The 20,271-nt window shown below is 43.3% G+C and overlaps 2 protein-coding genes across 28 annotated transcripts; one reads left to right on the plus strand and one right to left on the minus strand.

The window, feature by feature from the left end:
- Positions 1-5,249: 5,249 nt before the first annotated feature.
- LOC110783879 (uncharacterized) lies at positions 5,250-18,638 on the minus strand. Of its 27 annotated transcripts, none has more exons than XM_056843640.1 (8): positions 17,962-18,626; positions 17,802-17,849; positions 17,285-17,647; positions 17,057-17,153; positions 13,995-16,490; positions 13,645-13,923; positions 13,097-13,554; positions 5,250-13,011 (listed from the first exon to the last, which is right to left on the minus strand). In XM_056843640.1, the coding sequence occupies exons 5-8, from the start codon at positions 14,554-14,556 to the stop codon at positions 12,292-12,294; spliced, it is 2,019 nt and encodes a 672-aa protein (XP_056699618.1). In that variant the 5' UTR covers positions 14,557-16,490; positions 17,057-17,153; positions 17,285-17,647; positions 17,802-17,849; positions 17,962-18,626; the 3' UTR covers positions 5,250-12,291. The 27 variants fall into 27 exon arrangements, 26 of the variants coding, with proteins under 26 accessions (XP_056699618.1, XP_056699617.1, XP_056699616.1 ...); XM_056843639.1 differs by having other exon boundaries at positions 13,995-16,315; positions 16,426-16,479; positions 17,285-17,849; positions 17,962-18,619; XM_056843638.1 differs by having other exon boundaries at positions 13,995-16,315; positions 16,409-16,490; positions 17,285-17,849; positions 17,962-18,619.
- On the plus strand, positions 6,546-8,432 carry LOC130471813 (uncharacterized). The gene is made up of 2 exons (XM_056842129.1): positions 6,546-7,078; positions 7,166-8,432. Exons 1-2 carry the CDS (start codon positions 6,546-6,548, stop codon positions 8,430-8,432), a joined length of 1,800 nt encoding a protein of 599 aa, XP_056698107.1.
- Positions 18,639-20,271: the final 1,633 nt, after the last annotated feature.

The following is a 20,271-nucleotide window of genomic DNA, read 5'->3' on the forward strand; positions in this document are numbered from 1 at the left end:
GGGTTTGAGGCCCATGGTTATAAAACATTGGGGTTGAACATTTATCATATATGAAATGTATTTTCATATTCCATTTAATCTTGGTTTAGTATTAAATGATGAGTCCCTTCAAATTTGACGATATATTCAAGATAGACTGTCAGGACCAGTCCTGTGACTAAGAAATGTCTATCAAGTGAACTTGAATGTCAAAGGTTGAAAATGGTCCCTAGTCGGAGTTTTCTATAAAATTGGACGCATAGAAAACGTTAGACGATTAGAATGCAAGATGACTAGTAGTTCTGTTTCTTGAACTATGTGGACATGGCAATGTCATAATCATTTGCATAGATACTTACTTCGGGAAGACTAGTATCGGACAAGACCTATGAAACTTTACTGTAAGAGATGAAAATCTGTCATAAGTAAATTTCATTAAAATTATTAGACACTAAATCCTCAATACCTGAGTGATTTGAGATTACTTGTTTGAGAACTGGTTGCTTTGACGTTGACCAACCGTCGCACCGTAAAAGGAGGCTATAAAGGCAACGCTCAGGTAATCACCTATCAAACGAAGTCTAATCTCAAGATCGCAAGATTGGGATTGTCCTCCCATAAATCGGGATGAGATGCTTAAAAGTTGTACAAGGCCACTCGGAGAGCTAGAAACTGTGAAATGCATGGCCGTGCTCGGATGAATCATAGGCTATGATTATCTGTTTATTTGATCAGTTGAACTCTGAAACCGAGAAACACCTCTGGACATAATAAGGATGACAACTCTTACCTTATGTTCAAGAGCAAGCATCGAGCGACAAAGGAATTAGGAAATGCACACTTGTCCCTAAGGACAGGTGGGAGACTGAAGGAAATAATGCCCTTGGTCCAAGTATGCATTCTATGTTAAGTCTAATAAATGCGGTTCAGTATTAATTAACAAGTTAATAATTCAGTGAGATCAAGTGAGCTGAATGCCTAGCTAGAGGCCGCTTCAGTTCAAGTGGAATTAATGATATTAATCCACAGCTTACTCTTGACTGAACCCGTAGGGTCACACAAATAGTACGCAAACGGATCAAGTATTTGATGGCATTAAATACTCCATCTATGGATATTCGGAATCGACGGATCTTGGTTTCAGTGGGAGCTGAGATCGTCACAGGCAAGAAATGAATACTCCGGAAACGATGATATTGCCGGAAACAGAAATATGGATCGTATCGGAAATATAAATCCAAATCGTAGATGTTGCCGGAAACGGAAACATGGTACGTATCGGAAAATATTATCGGAAATGGAAATATTGCCGGAATCGGAAATATTGCCGGAAACGGAAATATTGTCAGAATCGGAAATATTATCGGAATCGGAAAATAATTCCGGAAACGGAAATATTAAATATTTGTTCGAAACGGAAATTAATTCCGGAATCGGAAATATTAAATGTTGTTCGTATCGGAAATGAATTCCGGAATCGGGAATTTAATCGGAAGCGGATCGTACGAATTAGCATCGGACGAGGCCCGCTAGACGAAGGCCCAGCACGAAGCCAGGCCATCGCCCAGCGAGCCGCACGCAACGCACGCCTCGACTAGGCCCAGCGCAAGGCCAGGCCCAGCCAAGGGCGCGCGCGCGCACGCAGCACCGCACATGGGTTGTGAGCTTGTCGTGGGCCGCAAGGCCTGCGCGGGTGCACGGCTTGTGCGATGCATATGCCGGAAATCCTAATTCTATTGGGATTCGTGCGAAGATTAAAATCCTAATCTTATTAGAATTGCTTTGTTATTTAGAGTCCTAATAAAGTTCTAATTAACAAATCCACATCCTAGTAGGATTACAATTCCTTTTCCATACCTCTATAAATAAGGGCCTAGGGGTCATTGTTTATACATAAGTTTTCAAGTATTCAAAACTAGGATTTTTAAGCAGAAAAATCAGCCATAACTCTTGCCCATTTTAGCCGAAAATAATAGTACCTTAAGGGCGATTCTAGTTGGTCAATCTTAAGGCGGATCCGGACGTGCTGTGGACTATCTACGGAGGGACGACACTTGGAGTCCTAAAGACTTGTTCTTGTTCGGTTCGGGCGCAGCTAGGGAAGGCACGCAACAAAGAGTATGCATCTAAACTATGCTATATGATTATGTGTAAATAATATGTATTCCTGGCTAAATGGTTTTTCCGCATGATTTATGAATTGTCATATGTATCATAACCTAACATAACTGTCCAGGCTGGCTTCTTTGATTGGTGTTGGTACTCCTGGGATTTTGTTTATCATGGTCATAATTTGTTGGAGTTGATGATTGGTGTTTTCGCAGATGCTGTTGAGCACCGGGACGAGGGAACTGAATGTTTCGGGGAGGCTGGCTTGGAGGTGTTGGTAGTAAGTGTTTTGTGGGTATACGCCGTGAGGTTGGTGAGGAGTGAACTGCGACACCACTTGTTGCATGTAAGGGGGCGTTCCTTGGGTAGCATGGGTACCTGCAACATAAGGGAAAGGTGTTACGAAACCGTGACTAACTGGAGCGACTGACCTGTTAGGAGGAGTATATGGAGAATAGTTTCGAGAAGAGTCTGGTCGCATGAGGGAGCTCGGGAACACTGCTTGCGGCGCCTGACTGGCTAAAGGAACCGCCATCAACTGGGGGGGTGCTCCTGGTGCTGAAGTGACTAGGTTGACAACAGGCTGAACGATTTGTTGAGAAAAGAGTTGATCCCATGGCATTTGAGTTGCCGGTGTCGGCCCTGTGCCGGGACTGTGACAGGCAGGGGCATTGACATGGTTACCATTGGGGGTGGTAACGGACGAGATGCCGGAGCGGAGGTGGGAACCGACATCATGGTGGATGTCGTCATGCCGACCTGAGATGGGGTGACCCGGGCAGCCGTTGTGGCGATGGCGGCTGCCGATGTACCTGCAGAAGATGGTTGAGTTGATGGCGGGGGAAGCCAACTCGGGTTAGAGCGGGGCTGATTTGGCAACGGGTCGAACTCGCGAATCTGTTCGAGGATTGGGCCTCCTGGTTCGCCAAAAGGTATATGGAGGGGATGGTCCGGAGCAGCGTCGAGATCTAAACGGCGGTTTAGGCCGGAGGTGTCTCGCCGCTACTAGAACCTTGACCTGGTGGCGATGGAGGCGGTGGATCTGACTTGGGAGTGCAACGCTTCGTTTTCCTTTTGGAGGATGCTGATGCGCTGCTCCATGGCTTCGAAGCGACGAGTGATATCATCGGATGAGCTAGCATTTCCGGCCATAGTGATTGGAATGGAATTATCAAGCTGCTTTTGATTGTCAGCCCCACGGTGGGCGCCAAATTGTTTTGGGCAAATTCTACTTGGAGACGAACTTGCCTTGATGATGGTGCTAACAATCGATCGAGCTAGATAATTTAGAGTAACGAGAGCAAGTTGTAATAGCATGAAATGATAGTATTGTTATTGCCTGGAATTCGTATATACAAACTCACAAAGTTAAGCCATTTTATAGGCCTTTGTAAAAAGAACGTAACGTTTGTGCTTTATTGCACATAATTGAATAATAAATGCGTAATGAAAGCCAGCTCCATCAACGGTTTGTAACGGCTGTTATTGATCCCAACCGTTGAGGGTAGACCTGTCAAAAATGGACCCGACCCGAAAATCGACCCGAACCCGACCCGAAAATACTGGGTCCTGAACAAGATTTTGTGACCCGTAACCCGATGTTATCCGAACCCGAGCAACCCGAAAAGTAATGGGTCAAAACCCGACCGAACCCGTTTTGGACCCGACCGATTGAAAATCATTGTATTTATAGTAATAAATGAGATTATGAGAAAATTTAAGCATAATAAACACGTTGTTTTTACTATTTTTGTGTGTAATATGATTTTAATTTGAATTATACGTCATTTTATGGTTGAGTTTGACTAAATATAAACTTGTGTAGGAAAATTTGTTAATTTGGGCCCATATTGTGTATTTTTAGCACCCAAATTAATGAAAATATAATGCGCGTTTTAAAATCTCTCAACCCGTTGGGTCGACCCGAACCCGAATGTTCTGGGTCTTGAACAAACATTTGTAAACCCGAACCCGAAAGTGACCGACCCGATTCAACCCGAACCCGAAAATAATTTTTTACAACCCGACCCGACCGACCCGTTTGACAGGTCTAGTTGAGGGTGAGTCTGAAAGGTGTTACCATACGCCTTGCTGGCAGCCACATAGGCATTGCTTGCCACATCTGTCCACGTCACTAAGAGGGTATTTTCCCCCCTAACAAGGATGACTTGTACTTTGACTTCCCAGATCCTTTCTATGATACTACAAAAGGGGTTCTCTATCCGGGGTTCAATATCTTTCAAGACACTAGTACATAATTAACTTTAGGTAACACCGAAAAACTGTTACATAAAGGGAGTAAAGTGTTTCCATAGATCATAAGTAACACTTTGTGGGTGATACATCTGCTCGTGCTACCTATTCTATTAGGTAACACTTTTAATAACATATGATAACACTTTTACTAGTGTTACCAAAAATAATTTTATGTAACACTTTTCCATTCCTATTGTAGCACTTTAAAAGTGTTACTGGTAATATCTTAGGTAACACTTTTTAACCATTATTATCACTTTTTTATATCATCTTTTGATTTACAGTAACACTTTATTGAATCGTAGGTACCACTTCTCACCATATAATGTAACACCTTGTTCATTATTTAGGAACACTTTTCTATTCTTAGGTAACATTACATATTTAACACTGTTTAATATCTATTGTAACACTTGCAAAGTAATACTTTTCATTAAATATAATAATTTAACAAATATTAAAAAATTGGTTCATAAATAATAAAAATAATATTTATCATAAATAATTATACTACATTAAATTAAATAACTATAATTGTATAATAACAATATATGACAAAGTTATTATAAGAACACTAATATTAAACATAATAAAAAGAAGAATAGTAATAATAATAATATGAATCCGAAATAGTTATTGCACGAATGTGCACATGTCATTTTGAAGGTTAAACTAATAAACAACTCTCTAATGTATTTCATGTACGATCTATGAAAATTACATTATTATGTTCAAAATAAAAACCAATTGATCATATCTAAACCTAAAATGTATAATCCAAAACTAATTTAAATATCTTCCATCTTTTCACCTTCAACTGTTTTCCCTTACGTGTGCATGATTCTCAATGTCAACTTAATCTTCATTTGCTATCGGATCCAATCCATCATCTTGATCCTATAAGAAGTATAAAATTAGTAAGATCCAATATCCATAATCAAGAAAAGCACAACTACAAGGATATTAACAGAGACACCTCTACTAATAATATTGCGATTTCTAATGTTTTATGGTATGCAGGTACACGAAGAGAGGCTAGGAGAGCCTACAATAATGTATGTCTTCATCAATGGTAAGTGGAAGCAGAAAAAAGGGAAAGGATAACCGGCTGTATAGTTGTATATGTCTAAAGAGATTGTAACTTAGCTACTCCTTAAGATTCTTACAATGTTCTTGGCTGAGTAAAACTTTGAAGATGCATGAGATACATCCTGTATTTGAGTGTAGAAAAAATGTACCATATAATATGGAAATAACCTAAAGAAAAATAATATGATATGTGTTATCCCACTTTTTGGACTAACGACATAACCGTTCTAACGTTTGATCATGTCGTGTCAGCCAGGTCCTGTCGTGTCGCAGGTAAACACAGCTCCAGGGAGATACGTCCGACGTAGCATCGTACGACGAGGTATAACCGACGAAGGACAGGCGACAGAGTACAGGCAACTGAGACACGTCCTCGAGAAACGGGTTGATGAAGATAAGTTGACCTAAAGCCCATGATAGGCAGCGCCGTCAAGCTAGCAAGAACGAGTCCAAGACACCCGCGAGAAGCGCGGAAGCAGTTAAAGGTTGAAGAGTCGTGTGACAAAGATACTCCTATCTTTGTGGGATTTCCTCAACCGATCAGACCGTTGAGAATATCCTATAAAAGGACGAAGATAATGATAAGCAAGGCACGTTGATTCAAGCAAAAAGACTCTTAAGCTATAAACTGTTTCAGTATTCATTATTGTACTTGAGATTTTTGATATCGATTCTTAGAGAGAAAAGCATAAACAATCATATAGAATACTTAGTGGATTGATAGCCTCATAGCTATCCGCGGTTTTTTACCTTATTCCTGGGTTTTCCGCGTCAACACTCCTCTGTGTCGTGCCTCTTTATTTGTGTCGTTGATTCTTTGTTTAGTTGGTGTCGACCCTAGCCGAAAGTCGCCCCCATACGAATTTTGGCATAAACAGTTTGGCGCCGTCTGTGGGGACATTAACTAGGTTTTACACAAAAGCACCCCTTTCACCATGGCTACTGGAGAGATGACGATCGCAGAGATGAAGGCGGCTTACGAGAAAGCCCAAGCCGAGCTAGCCCAAGAGAGGGCATCCAATGAAACCCTCTAGAAAGAGCTCGAATCTGTAAAGAGCAACAAGCACCAGTCCCGCTACAAAGGTGGGAAGCCAAAAAAGCTAACGTTCGAGATGCCCGATGACTTTGAAGATGTGACCGACGATGAGGAGGAAACCCGTGAGGAAGAAGACAAAGAAGCTCCCGATCCGATGACCCAACGCCTGAACAAGATGGATGCACGCATGACAAAGCACTATTCCCGCCTGATGAAGTTGATGACCAGGTTCCCCGGGGCACCTACACCAGTGGAGACCGAGCCGACCGACGGGTATGCCGCGTCGCCATTCTGCGAAGCGATCGCTAGGGTGACAGTTCCGCACACACTCCGGCTCCCAACCTGGACCACCCTGTACGACGGGACGTCCGACCCCTATAGGCACGTCAACTTCTACAAGCAGCGCATGTGGCAGATCGGGATTCCGCACGACCTAGTAGAACCTGTTATGTGCAAATCATTCGGCGGCACCCTTGATGGAGCAGCTTTGGAATGGCTCACGAACGTCCCTCCCAGATCCATCTCCTGTTTGTCCGACCTCATCAACGCCTTCTACCAACAATTCGCCAGCAGTCGCCAGTTAGAAAAACAAACCAGTGATCTCTATCGGTTGGTTCAAGGGCCAACCGAGTCGGTACGCGATTATTTTAACCGTTTTAATTGTGAAAAAATTGGTATAAAAAATTGTGATGTCAGGACTGCTATTGAGGCGTTCAAGAGAGGCCTCATCCCCAATTCGGAGCTATACCGGGAAATAACCAAATATCCCTGTGCAACTTTCGAAGAGGTGCGATCAAGGGCCACCGCCCAGATGCGAATCGAAGACGACGAGGTTATCCGAACAGCATCTCAACGATCGATAGGGGGCAGCGGCGACAGAAGATCGTACACCCCAAGGAACAACAATTGGCGACACCAACCATATGTTCGGCAAAACCAGGTACAAAGTGTCAATCAGTATTATGATACTAACAATGTTTACAGGAACGAACGGGTCGAACACCCTAACATCTCCGACTACGGCTTCAACGTCGACATTGGAGGTGTGGTAAACGCCCTTCAAAATGTAGGTGGAACAGTGAGATGGCCCCGGAAGAACGACAGACCGGACTCCATGAAGGACATGAGCAAATGGTGCGACTTCCACCGCGACAACGGACACACAACCGAGGAATGCATCTCCCTCAGAAAGGAAGTCGCATACCTCCTGAAACGGGGGCATCTAAAGGAACTGCTGAGCGACAAGGGAAAAGAAACATTTTCCAAAGAGCAAACCACCCTGCCCGGCCCAGCGACAAGCAGCGAGCGACCAGACCCACCACCATTCAGTAAAGTGGTAAATGTTATTTCCGGTGGTTCAGATATTTGTGGGCTAACCTCTTCTGCAGCTAAAAAAATTAACAGGGGCGAATCTGAGACCGTTGAAGAGGGACAAACCGAAGACGAGGCCGCACTACACAGGTCCCTGACCGCAATGGCTATCACTTTCGACGATTCAGATTCTGTAGATACACAGCGGGAGCACCACGACGGGTTGGTAATATCTCTCCCAATAGGGAACGCATTGATCAAAAGGATACTGGTCGACAACGGAAGCTCAGCCAACGTACTGTTCTTGGAAGCACTACAAGAAATGGGATTAGAAGAGAAAAACATAGTACGGAGATCAACAGTCCTGGTAGGGTTCAGTGGAGAAGCACTACGGACGGTAGGAGAGATATCGCTGCCTACATACGCAGAAGGCGTCAACATGATGACCAAGTTCAACGTCGTCGATTGTCCATCAGCGTACAACGTCATCCTAGGACGACCATGGATCCACAAAATGAAAGCAGTGCCATCAACATATCACCAATCAATCAAGTTTCCAACCAAGTGGGGGGTCATGGAAATCAAAGGGCAGCAAAGGGATGCGAAGAAATGTTACGAGACAGCACTGAAACCATCCAAGTCACCCATCTAGCAATTACAGCCAGGGTCGACGTCGGACGACCCCGACGACCAACAAATCGACGAGATAGTACTAGACCAGACAAAGCCAGACCAAGTCATAAGGATCGGAGCCTCACTGCCTGACAACATCAAAAGTCAGATAGTGTCGTTTCTAAGAGAAAACTCGGACTGTTTCGCTTGGTCGCACGAGGACATGACAGGAATCAGCCCAGACGTGATTACCCACAAGCTCAACGTCGACCCCAGCTTCAGACCGGTAAAACAGAAACGACGTAAGTTCGCACCCGAAAGGAATAAAATCATAGACGAAGAAGTCCAAAACCTGATAGATTCAGGGAAGATCAGAGAAGTCAAATATCCAGACTGGTTAGCAAACGTCGTCGTCGTCAGCAAAAAGAACGGAAAATGGAGAGTCTGCATCGACTTCACAGATATCAACAAAGCTTGCCCCAAGGACCCATTCCCTCTACCGCACATCGACGCCCTGGTCGACGCCACAGCCGGACACGAGCTACTCACATTCATGGACGCCTACTCAGGATACAACCAAATCCTTATGCACCCAGACGACCAGGAAAAAACATCTTTTGTAACAGATAGAGGAATTTATTGTTATAAAGTCATGCCTTTTGGTCTTAAAAATGCAGGTGCGACGTACCAAAGATTAGTCAACAAGATGTTTAAAGACCAACTCGGAGACACAATGGAGGTATACATTGACGACATGCTGGTGAAATCGAGGAGGGCTGACGATCACGTGGAACACTTACGACAATCCTTCGACATACTAAAAAAGTACGGTATGAAACTTAACCCGACTAAATGTTCTTTCGGAGTGTCCGCAGGAAAATTCTTAGGTTACATCGTCACCCAACGAGGAATCGAGGCCAGCCCCGACCAAGTGCGCGCGATCATCAACATTCAATCCCCGCAGAACATAAAAGAGGTACAACGCTTGACAGGGAGAGTGGCGGCACTGAACCGTTTTATATCACGGTCGTCGGACAAGTGTCGATTATTTTACGACGTCCTGCGAAAAAACAAGGGGTTTAACTGGACCGACAACCACGAAGCAGCCCTGCAGAACCTCAAAAAATACATGATGTCGCCGCCCCTACTATCCAAGCCAAAAGAAGGAGAAGTCTTACAACTCTATTTAGCCGTTAGCTCGACGGCAGTGAGCGCGGTCCTAGCTCGAGAGGACGAAGCACAACAACTACCCATTTATTACATCAGTAAGTCACTACTGGAAGCAGAGACCAGGTATTCTTCCCTCGAAAAACTCGTTTTAGCACTCGTTACCGCAGCCAAAAAACTAAGGCATTATTTTGAAACTCACCAAATAGTGGTGATGACTAACTATCCAATCAAGTCCGTGATGCGTAGGCCAGAACTGACAGGTCGAATGGAGAAGTGGACAATGGCACTAGGAAGGTTCGACATCAAGTATCAACCAAGGACGGCTGTAAAATCACAGGCCCTAGCAGATTTTGTGGCAGACTTCAGCCCCGACTTAGAGAGGACAGCAGACGACGAAGTCAAACTCATCAACAACATAGAAGGAATATGGACACTCTTCGTCGACGGCTCATCTAACTTTCGTGGTGCAGGTTTAGGCGTCGTACTAAAGTCACCACAAGGGGACATGATAGCACAGGCAATCTGCTGCGATTTCAAGGCAACTAACAACGAAGCAGAATACGAGGCGCTAATCGCCGGAATGACATTAGCTATGGAATTAGGGGCAAGCGGACTCAACATCTTCAGCGACTCACAACTAATCGTCAACCAGATTAACGGCGACTACGAAGCTAAAGACCTAAAAATGACCTTGTATCTCGAGAAAGCAAAAGAGTTAACTTCCAAATTCAAACCCTTCTCCATCAAACAAGTCCCAAGAGACCTAAACACGCAAGCCGACGCCCTTGCCAACCTAGGATCCGCACTCAGAAAATCACCATTCTCGACCATACCTCTAGTACACCTACTGTCGCCCGCCGTCGAAAAAGACATACCACAGGACGCCAGCCTCGTCCTATCAACCTCAAACACAGACAGTTGGACCAAACCCATCTTCGATTACCTAAAGCACGAAACTCTACCCGACGACAAACTAGACGCCAGAAAGATACTTTTCAAAGCTTCACGATATGTTATTTTGCAGGACGTACTATTTAAGCGATCAGCAAACGGAATGTTGATGCGATGTGCCGAAGATATCGAATGGGAAATACTATTGAAACAATACCACGAAGGAGAATGCGGAGGACACGAAGGAGGACGAAGCTTATCAACCAGAATCAAAAGAAATGGATACTATTGGCCAACAATGCTTAAGGACTCCATGAGGTACGTATCCAAGTGCGACAAGTGCCAACGACACGCAGGTATGACACATAAACCATCCGAATTCTTGCATCCAACCCTAACTCCGTGGCCTTTCATGAAATGGGGGATGGACATCGTTGGCAAATTGCCCGTCGCCCCAGGACAAAAGGTCTTCATGTTAGCCCTAACAGATTATTTTTCCAAGTGGATAGAAGCAGGTGCATTCCAACAAGTAAGGGACAAAGAGGTATGCTCGTTCATATGGACTAACATAATATGCAGGTTCGGAATACCGTCAGAAATCATCTGCGACAACGGATCACAATTCATCAGCGACAAGACAAGAGCTTTCTGCAAAACATGGAACATCGAGCTAAAGACGTCGACGCCCAGATACCCCCAAGCAAACGGACAGGCGGAATCCAGCAACAAAACGATCATCGCGTCGCTGAAAAAGCGGTTGGACGACAAGAAGGGGCGATGGGCAGAAGAATTTCCATCCATCCTATGGGCCAACAGGACGACGCCTAGGACGGCGACGGGACAGACTCCCTTCTCACTCGTTTACGGGTGCGAAGCGGTACTTCCCCCTGAAGTGACGTTGCCCAGTGCACGATATGGACTCATGACGCCAGAGCAAAACGACGTAGAACTCAGCGAAAACCTCGACAACACAGAAGATCTCAGGGAAGCAGCATTGATAAGAATGGCGTCACAACAACAGATCGTGGCAAAATGCTTCAACAAAAATGTCAAAGTGAAAATGTTCAAAGAAGGAGATTGGGTACTGCGCAGAGTATTTCAAAACACGAAAGAATTAAACGCGGGTAAGTTAGCACCAGCTTGGGAAGGACCGTACTTGATCGACAAAATCGTCGGAAAGGGGGCATACAGACTCATTACCAAAGATGGCAAGTCGGTCCCCCGAAGCTGGAACGCAACACATCTTAAACTCTACCATTTTTGAAATCTCGTCGTGACCAATTTTATCAGTCGTCGTATCGTCGTCTTTACTTTTCTTTATCGCTTTATTTTAAAAAAAACCATTACTGACTTAGGCATCGGAGGGCCGTTGGCACCCCCAACGGCCAATCCTCCTAGCGACCCCTGTTTTCTTTTGCAGAATGCAAGACGCACGACGAATGACATCCATAAGCAACAACGTACGACTCAGAACGAGATCGCAAGAGACAACGAACTAACAACGCAGGTATGATTTTACACATCAGTCGGTTCAATACTTATTACTTGCAAAGCATTTGCTACACGAAACTAAGACATCAAAACGCGACGGGATAACCATAAAGAACAGACGACTAAGGAAAAGAAAAACAAACTTAACATACACGACGCGCGACCCCTAAGGCCACGACTTCCGAAATCCAAACACCGCGTCGCCACTACCGACGACGAATAAAAACATTCCAAACACAAAAACAAAACACAAGTCATCCAAACCACCTCGTCGCCGCCATCGACGACGAGTAAAGAAGTTCACCAACAAAACACAAAACCAACAAAAATTCGAAAACTACAAACTATTACATCCCTTCTTCCTGAGTAGAGACCGCGGCTTCCTGCTCCGACTCTTGCTCTGGGGGCACGACTGGCGCCTCCACCGACGCCACGTCCAACGTCTCGTCTTGAGAAACGACGAGGAGGGCCTCCTCTTCGCACCCAACAGCTAAAACCTCCCCCTCTTGGTCCGGAACAGGCGCACTCACCACCAACAAAGCCGCATCCACCTCCGTCGCCTCAGTACTAGCAGTATCAGCCGTCTTAGCCAACTCCTCCGAATCCACCACAGGCACCGACAGGTCAGCCATAGTGCCGCCATTAGCCAGATAGTCATCCACCTCCTTTTGACACGGCCAAAGGCTAGTCTCCCCAATCAGGCAGGAATACATCATCTGCGCCCGCGTCCTCCATATAGCAAGAGCCTCGACGTCCTTCGCCTCCTCCTGCAGGGCGTCGTACAAGCTCCTCAATCCATCCAACTCCTCCGTCGTCGAGGTCAACTCCTCCTTCACTTTCTCCAGATCTTTGGCCACGTCGGCTAACTGCTTATCCTTACCTTTCAATTGATCACCCTTGGCCTTAACCACCGCAGCAAGATCCACGACCTTCTTCTCAGCAGCTTTCCACTTCGCTTCCCACGACGCGGCCGCCTTCTTCGCCGTCGCTGTCAGCTGCCTTGCATTCGTCACCTCATCACACAGCAACGAACACTGCCTGCGTACAGCCAAGGCAGCCTGCGACGCCTGCGCAAAAACCAATGCCAAAACAGATTTACACAACATACATCTTTCGCAAACAAAAAAGAAGAAAAAACTAAATAAAACTCACCCGCAGACTAAGCTCAGCGGCGTCCGACGCGACAGGAAGAGGATCCACCTCGTGGTATCGTCGATACGTCGTAGGCAAGATCAAGCGATCAGCGAAAGGCCATATAACCGACGCCTCTTCATCACCCAAGAAGCTTGGGGGCAAAGTGATAACCGTCTCCTCGACGGGATCCGTCTCGACAGGTCGCTTCTTGGCCGACGAAGTAGACACTTTACTAACGTCGACAGCAGCAGACGACGCCTTGAACGGCTGTGGAGGCGGCGACGAAGCAATCGGATGAAAGCCTTCGGCTCCTATGACGACAGGCGTCTCGGCCGACGAACCTATCGCAGAAAAACGAGGTACGACCGTCATACCTCGTCCACCAGAAGTCGAGGACGACCTCAGTCGCTTCCTTGCACGCTCCTGAATCTCGCTCTGAGACATCCTCGACACAGGACGAGACGAAAGAGTATGCTCTACACCCAATACAAAAAATAAAGGTCAAACATTATCCAAAGCAAAAACAAAAATATATACAAACCCCGAAATAAACAAACGACAAATACCTGAGTTGTCAGCCATATCACCTACTTCACCTTCGGCGGACGATGAGTTTGCCACTACCTCCTCAAGCAAATCCAACCTTTTCCGACGACGAGTCAGTTGACCTGATTCCTCGTCTATCTCCTCCTCCTCGGCAACGTCGCCTGACCGGTCCACCTCCTGCTCGTCTAAAAACTCTCCGTCGCGACTGAAAGACCTATCCTCGACAGAATAACCCAAGAACCTCCGATACTTATCCTCAGAATCAGCGTTCAACTCAGTCAACGACGACGCCTTGACAACTGCAAAACAAAACCAAGTAAGGCGACGTTCAGTAAAACGACGAGAAACAAGGATAAAATGACACATTTACCTTCCATCGTCCATCCCTCGACCAGAAACCGCCCTTTATCTCCCAGAGAATCTTTGCCTACAAAGACAAAACGACTCTGCCAACCCCTGTCGTTCACACCTAAACCAACACCTAAGTTCGTCTTCCCCTTCTTCGTAACCAAGGTATACCTACAACACTTCTGCAGTGCTAGGTCGTAAGTGTACATCAAATCAGACAGGTCAAACGGCGTACGCCAGTTCGCAGTAACTCCGTGCACCACCGTGAAAACCCGCCATATCTGGGGCATCAACTGACCCGGACTCAAATGGAAAACCTCGATAAAGGACCTAACTAGAGGAGTGAAAGGAAACTTGAAGCCAATTGTGAACGGATACTCATACATAACCACATACCCCTCTGGACAGTCAAAGGCTTCCTCATCCGAGCCGGGAATCTTCACTTCCGCCGACGGCGGCAAACCAGCAAGTTCAACAAAAGCCGCCGGATCCACCACAGTAGAATATATCGGGTTAAGGGACTTAACCCGAGTGGAACCCGACTCCCCCTTTCCTCTCGCTACAACCGACTTAGATCTACCCATCTCACTTACAAAAATCTACAAGGAAATCGAAAAAGAAAGCAAATTTTACCTGAAATCGAACAAACTCAGTGCGAAAATCGACTTCGCTTTCTCCCTCTTCTCTCTCCTGCTTTCGGATCTAGAAATTTTTTGAAAAACTTGGTGTGAAGAACTTTATTGCATGTCGTGAATTGGTATTTATTACTCTAGAATTTTGAACGGTTTTATCCCACGAACTAGGCAGTTGAAGACGGTTTTTTAATTTGAATTGTTTCTTTTGCTCTGTGTGACTCCGCAAACTCACAATTGGGGGCAAACTGTTATCCCACTTTTTGGACTAACGACATAACCGTTCTAACGTTTGATCATGTCGTGTCAGCCAGGTCCTGTCGTGTCGCAGGTAAACACAGCTCCAGGGAGATACGTCCGACGTAGCATCGTACGACGAGGTATAACCGACGAAGGACAGGCGACAGAGTACAGGCAACTGAGACACGTCCTCGAGAAACGGGTTGATGAAGATAAGTTGACCTAAAGCCCATGATAGGCAGCGCCGTCAAGCTAGCAAGAACGAGTCCAAGACACCCGCGAGAAGCGCGGAAGCAGTTAAAGGTTGAAGAGTCGTGTGACAAAGATACTCCTATCTTTGTGGGATTTCCTCAACCGATCAGACCGTTGAGAATATCCTATAAAAGGACGAAGATAATGATAAGCAAGGCACGTTGATTCAAGCAAAAAGACTCTTAAGCTATAAACTGTTTCAGTATTCATTATTGTACTTGAGATTTTTGATATCGATTCTTAGAGAGAAAAGCATAAACAATCATATAGAATACTTAGTGGATTGATAGCCTCATAGCTATCCGCGGTTTTTTACCTTATTCCTGGGTTTTCCGCGTCAACACTCCTCTGTGTCGTGCCTCTTTATTTGTGTCGTTGATTCTTTGTTTAGTTAGTGTCGACCCTAGCCGAAAGTCGCCCCCATACGAATTTTGGCATAAACAATATGTACTAGTGATGACTTCATATAAAAAACTAAGATGCAAGCTACTAGTTGCCTTACTGATTAGCAGTGTCACTTGTTGCAGTACCTGCCTAAAACGTTTGTTAAAGCAAGTGGTCTAGAAAACAGATGCTCTATCATAAAGCTCATTAGGCGGAGAAAGTGAAGCCTGGGAAGTAAATCTGAATTACAGGAAGTATAATAGCCAGGCCTTTATAAAGGGGGATTATAAGAAATTCCAGGCAGCAAACAGTCTCAGACCTGGAGGACATCATCGCAGAAAAGAAGACAAACAACAAGAACCCAGCCAGGCTGCAAATAGTCTCAGAATTTGTTTTGTATTGGTTTGTATAAAAAAAAAAACTCTACTTCTTTAGTTACTGCAAAATTTTGCTGACTGTTTTTCTCGTGTGAGTTCTCTAATGAGGTTTGGAGTAATATCTTACATTGGATGGGCTATCAGAGAACTAATGGGGCTTGGTATTTTGAAGTGCAGTTAATAGAGCAGCATAACAATAATTTTGTTCCACATAATTTGTATAGAATGGCTGTTTTGAAAAGGACTATCCAGATATTCAAGTAAAATCCTTAAGGGAATCTACCATCTAGCAGAGTTCAATGAAAAAGTAAATGATAGATGCATGCAACAAGCTTAGGATCTTGTCGTAAATAACCTTTTAAGTGAATACTGCAGGGATTTGAAAGTACCGGGCCTTTCTTCGGAGGGTTTGCTGCTCATATATACGAGAAGATCCCAACCGAGACCTGATGTTGAACCTAATTTCAGTGCAAGTTAGTTGCAGCGACATGTTCGATACCATTTGATTTTCAACAATAACATCCCCTTTACTTATCAGCAATCACACCAACCTACTGTAGTAGCTTACCAAGCATCCAAGAATCTGCAGAACCATCAACTAAGAATTGCAGCAACACATCAACTGCAACAATTCTGCCAAAAAAATTTAGTTGCACCAAGTTCGGACAACAGCTATATTTAGATCTCTACAAACAAATTGAGACTAATGACAAACTAGCCTTCATGTGGTTGTGCTCATAAAAGATCAAATTAAAAGTAAGTTGCTTGTGTAAATAGGAGCTTAAGATACGAGCAAGAGATCATAAAATGGATAGAATTAAGTTCTAAGACCCTCCCTCAGATTTGAATAACACAATTCACACTACATAACATCAAAAGAATGAATAGAATTCATAACCCCAACAAACCCTAATAAAATATCAAACTAATCAATCAATAAGCACAACAATCCGCATAAAAACACAGAACTGATTCTAGAGGAAGAAGAAGTGATGCCTCACATATGATAAATCAGAGAGTGTACACAATAAGTGACACAAACAACCCAAACCAAACAAGAATCAATCCAATTAATCCAATTGTTCCTCAACTAACCAAGAATTCAAGAAAATCAAAACCTAATTGCAACCAATATAGCAGTTCATTTAACAACGATACCTATTTTAGTATCTATGTATTTATTCGAAGAAAACACTGACCTAGAATGTCGAAATTTAACAAGGATTTCAAAGAATTTCACTTATTCTCTATAACTCGAGATCTCCGCAAATACCAAAATTATCCGGCAATTAGAACCTAATCAGAATTTAAAATTACAATTAATCAAAATAATGATATGCTATAAACTCAATATATATTATCATGATAATTGAAAAATACCGGGAGATACATTTCACGAAATACAATCTTACAAGAATGAATCATACATCAATTAATAAAGAGAAGAGACAAACGGAAACCAGACAGAGAGAGTGGAGCTCATTCGTAAATTGAACTGCGGCGGCGATTAGAGCGGCGTTCTGAAGCGGTGACAGTGCCTAACTTCCCATTCTCTTTAAAGACTTCATCCCTTCAGGCCTTCGGAGTTTGAAGAATATCGAGGTTTGAATAATACAAAGTAGAAGATGGCTAACCCCTTTCCCATAAAATTAATTTTATTTATTGAATATTTATATAGCCTCCCTTTACCCCCATCTCAGAAATCTCACCAACCTCCTGCAGTAACTTCGCCAGCAGGTAAGGAAGTCTACAACACAAACACTGCAACAATGCCCCAAGTTTGGACAAAACTATCTACAAACAATCAACTGGTTGTTCTTGTTCTTATTCTAAACAGAAAGCAATTGGCTTGCGATATAGGAGAAATAGCTTGAAATCAAAATAAACATCAGAGTACTCCAATAAGAAATTAAGAACCAAGAGAGAAGGTGAAATAATTCCTACCTTAATGTGGGAATGTGGTCACACTGGATGAGCCATGGGACCTAAATCCTAAGACACGAAAGATAAAACACTTTCAGATAAAAGCAAGCAAAAACAAAAATAACCTGTGGAAATACATCTATCAAAAACAAAAATAATAAAAGTAGGATGGTTACTAGACCTGTTCAATGGGCTGGAGCCCCAGTAAAAGCCCGTATCCAGCCCGTTTAATAACGGGCTGAGCCCTTAAATATTATAAATGGACCGGGCTTTTAAAGGGTTTATTTTTAACGGGCTCTTAAGGGGCTGGACTCGGTACTCTTACAGGGTTATATGTATGCTTTTAATGGGTTAGGTTTCTCCACTCTCTCCTCACCTCCAGTCAAGTTTCTACCTAACTCACCTCTTTCTCTAGATGTGTTAATGGGGCAAATCAAAACGGAGATGTAACAGAAGTTAATGGCAAGTATTTCGATCAAGATGTTTGCCTTCTATTCTTATCTGGTCTTTGCCCTCAAGATCTTTTCCAGTTAACGGTACCAATTTCCCCCAACTAAACCCTAACTTTTTCAATTTGAATGTTTTGTAACTCTGGCAAGCAAATTGGAAACCGGAATCCTTTTCCTGAGAAACAAACACATAGGAATCCGAAATCTCACCGGATAAAATTATACTGTATAGGAGAAATCCAAAAGTAGTATTTTCTGGTGTATTTTTTTACCGAAAATCGGAGAAATATAGCCAGCTATCCGGTTGAAGGAAAAAGAAAGAGAGAAAGTTAAGAAACTAGTGAGGGCCACATATATCATATACTATCACGTGAATTTGTTACTGTGTGTTCAAATTTTCTTTAATTTTTTTTTTTTTAATGTTTTTAGTACAGATTTGAGCAAAGTTAGGTCTTTTTACAATGGTGGTTGCTTTGGTAAGGCCCAATTCGGCCCGTTTATTGGTAAAGTCATTTGAAAAATATATAGACCAAATAAAGCCCAGCCCAGCCCGTTTCATTCCGGCACGGCCCGTTTTGAAAAAAAATTGATTAAGCCCGGCCCATTACTTCTCGGCCCGGCCCGGCCCTAACCCGGCCCATTGAACAGGTCTAATGGTTACTAATGGAGGTGACTAAAATATGTTCAAGTATGACATTAGCCAAGTATATGAGTTAAAGGTCTCATAAAGTTAAGTAACCTGTGGAAATTGATAACTCTGAAGCTTTGAGACATCAGCAATCCTCTTTACAGGGCGGCTTCCCATGCCAGATGAAATTCTTAAATGATAAAATATATTTTATGAGAAATTAAATAAATAATAGTGTTATCCTAAGCACCTAGAACCATCAGACCTCACCACAAGATTAATAGCATTAACATTTTGCCGACTTTGAGACTAACAACAGTAAGATCTACCGCATTCAGCATCAGGCACCTTTGATGATTGAGTCCGGGGGTTTAAACCTCGAACTTCTGTTGTGAGTGAGAAGAAAGAACCACGTCTCAGACTATACATCGCGTTACCACTTAGGAAAGTCCTGTGTTTTTTTTAAGACAACTATTACAGATTCATAAAGGACAGTACCTGATCACGGAAGACAGTTAGTCCTTCCTTTAGGCTCTGCTGGAACCAGTCATGGCATGTAACTCTGCAGCAGAAATCATGTCAGCGTACTAGTAAAAGTGAAGGTGGCAGAAAAAAAGCAAGTAAATATTATAAAATATGTAGTATGAAGTATAGTGCATGATTGATAACTACTCAACAGAAAGAAATATCTTACCTATTTCCAGTCCAGTTGTGGAAGTACTAAAATAATAGGGAAGACAAAAGAAACATTCATCAGTGCAAGCTAAGATGGGGACAATTAAAGATAATAGTTTCTAAACGCAGTCCAATGAAAGCATGCCTCATTGCCAATTACACCTAAAATTGCAACATAATCTGCATCAGAAGCAGTTTATGGGGTTCCCAAGACAATCTTAGGATTGAAAATTTGCCAAGAAAGAGCATATTGAGTTTCAAAATTCATCTGTCTGAACAATAATGACAATCACTAAGCATAACCAAAAACTTTCCGGAGGAAATTGATTTAAACTCTTGTTTTCGATCCATGGCTCCCCTGTCAAGCACATTAAAAAGACTTAGTCATTAATTCCAAACAAAAAGAACCACCACTCGAAGACATAAAATACACTAAATATAATTCAATTTTTGAAAACGAATCTCGCTTGTTGAAATCTGGAATAAACAAACTAGCAGCACAGTTTTTATGAGTCAGAAAATTAGCAGAAGTCAACTTGAAAGCAGCTCATGAATCATTTAGCATACTATGTTAAAACAAGTTTCTTCTTATTTATGATAAAATAAATTGCTAATCACATTAGGAAAAAAAGGGCAGTCCTAAAATTCTTGATCAAAGCAGCTCAAGAATCATGAACAATTTGCTTTAAAGAGAATATTGCTCTCAAATCTCCCAAGAGTCAAGTTGTATAGGACCAAC

Source organism: Spinacia oleracea, chromosome 4, assembly GCF_020520425.1.
Source record: "Spinacia oleracea cultivar Varoflay chromosome 4, BTI_SOV_V1, whole genome shotgun sequence".
NCBI classification, from domain to species: domain Eukaryota; kingdom Viridiplantae; phylum Streptophyta; class Magnoliopsida; order Caryophyllales; family Amaranthaceae; genus Spinacia; species Spinacia oleracea.

Excerpts from the sequence above, each read along its gene's own strand:
- LOC110783879 (XM_056843649.1), bottom strand. The coding sequence starts at position 14,556 with ATGGGTAGATCTAAGTCGGTTGTAGCGAGAGGAAAGGGGGAGTCGGGT. Across the intron at positions 13,924-13,994 it reads CGAGGGATGGACGATGGAAG|TTGTCAAGGCGTCGTCGTTG; the intron begins GTAAATGTGTCA and ends TTTGTTTTGCAG. Across the intron at positions 13,555-13,644 it reads TGATATGGCTGACAACTCAG|AGCATACTCTTTCGTCTCGT; the intron begins GTATTTGTCGTT and ends TATTGGGTGTAG.
- LOC130471813 (XM_056842129.1), top strand. The coding sequence starts at position 6,546 with ATGCCCGATGACTTTGAAGATGTGACCGACGATGAGGAGGAAACCCGT. Across the intron at positions 7,079-7,165 it reads CAAACCAGTGATCTCTATCG|GACTGCTATTGAGGCGTTCA; the intron begins GTTGGTTCAAGG and ends TTGTGATGTCAG.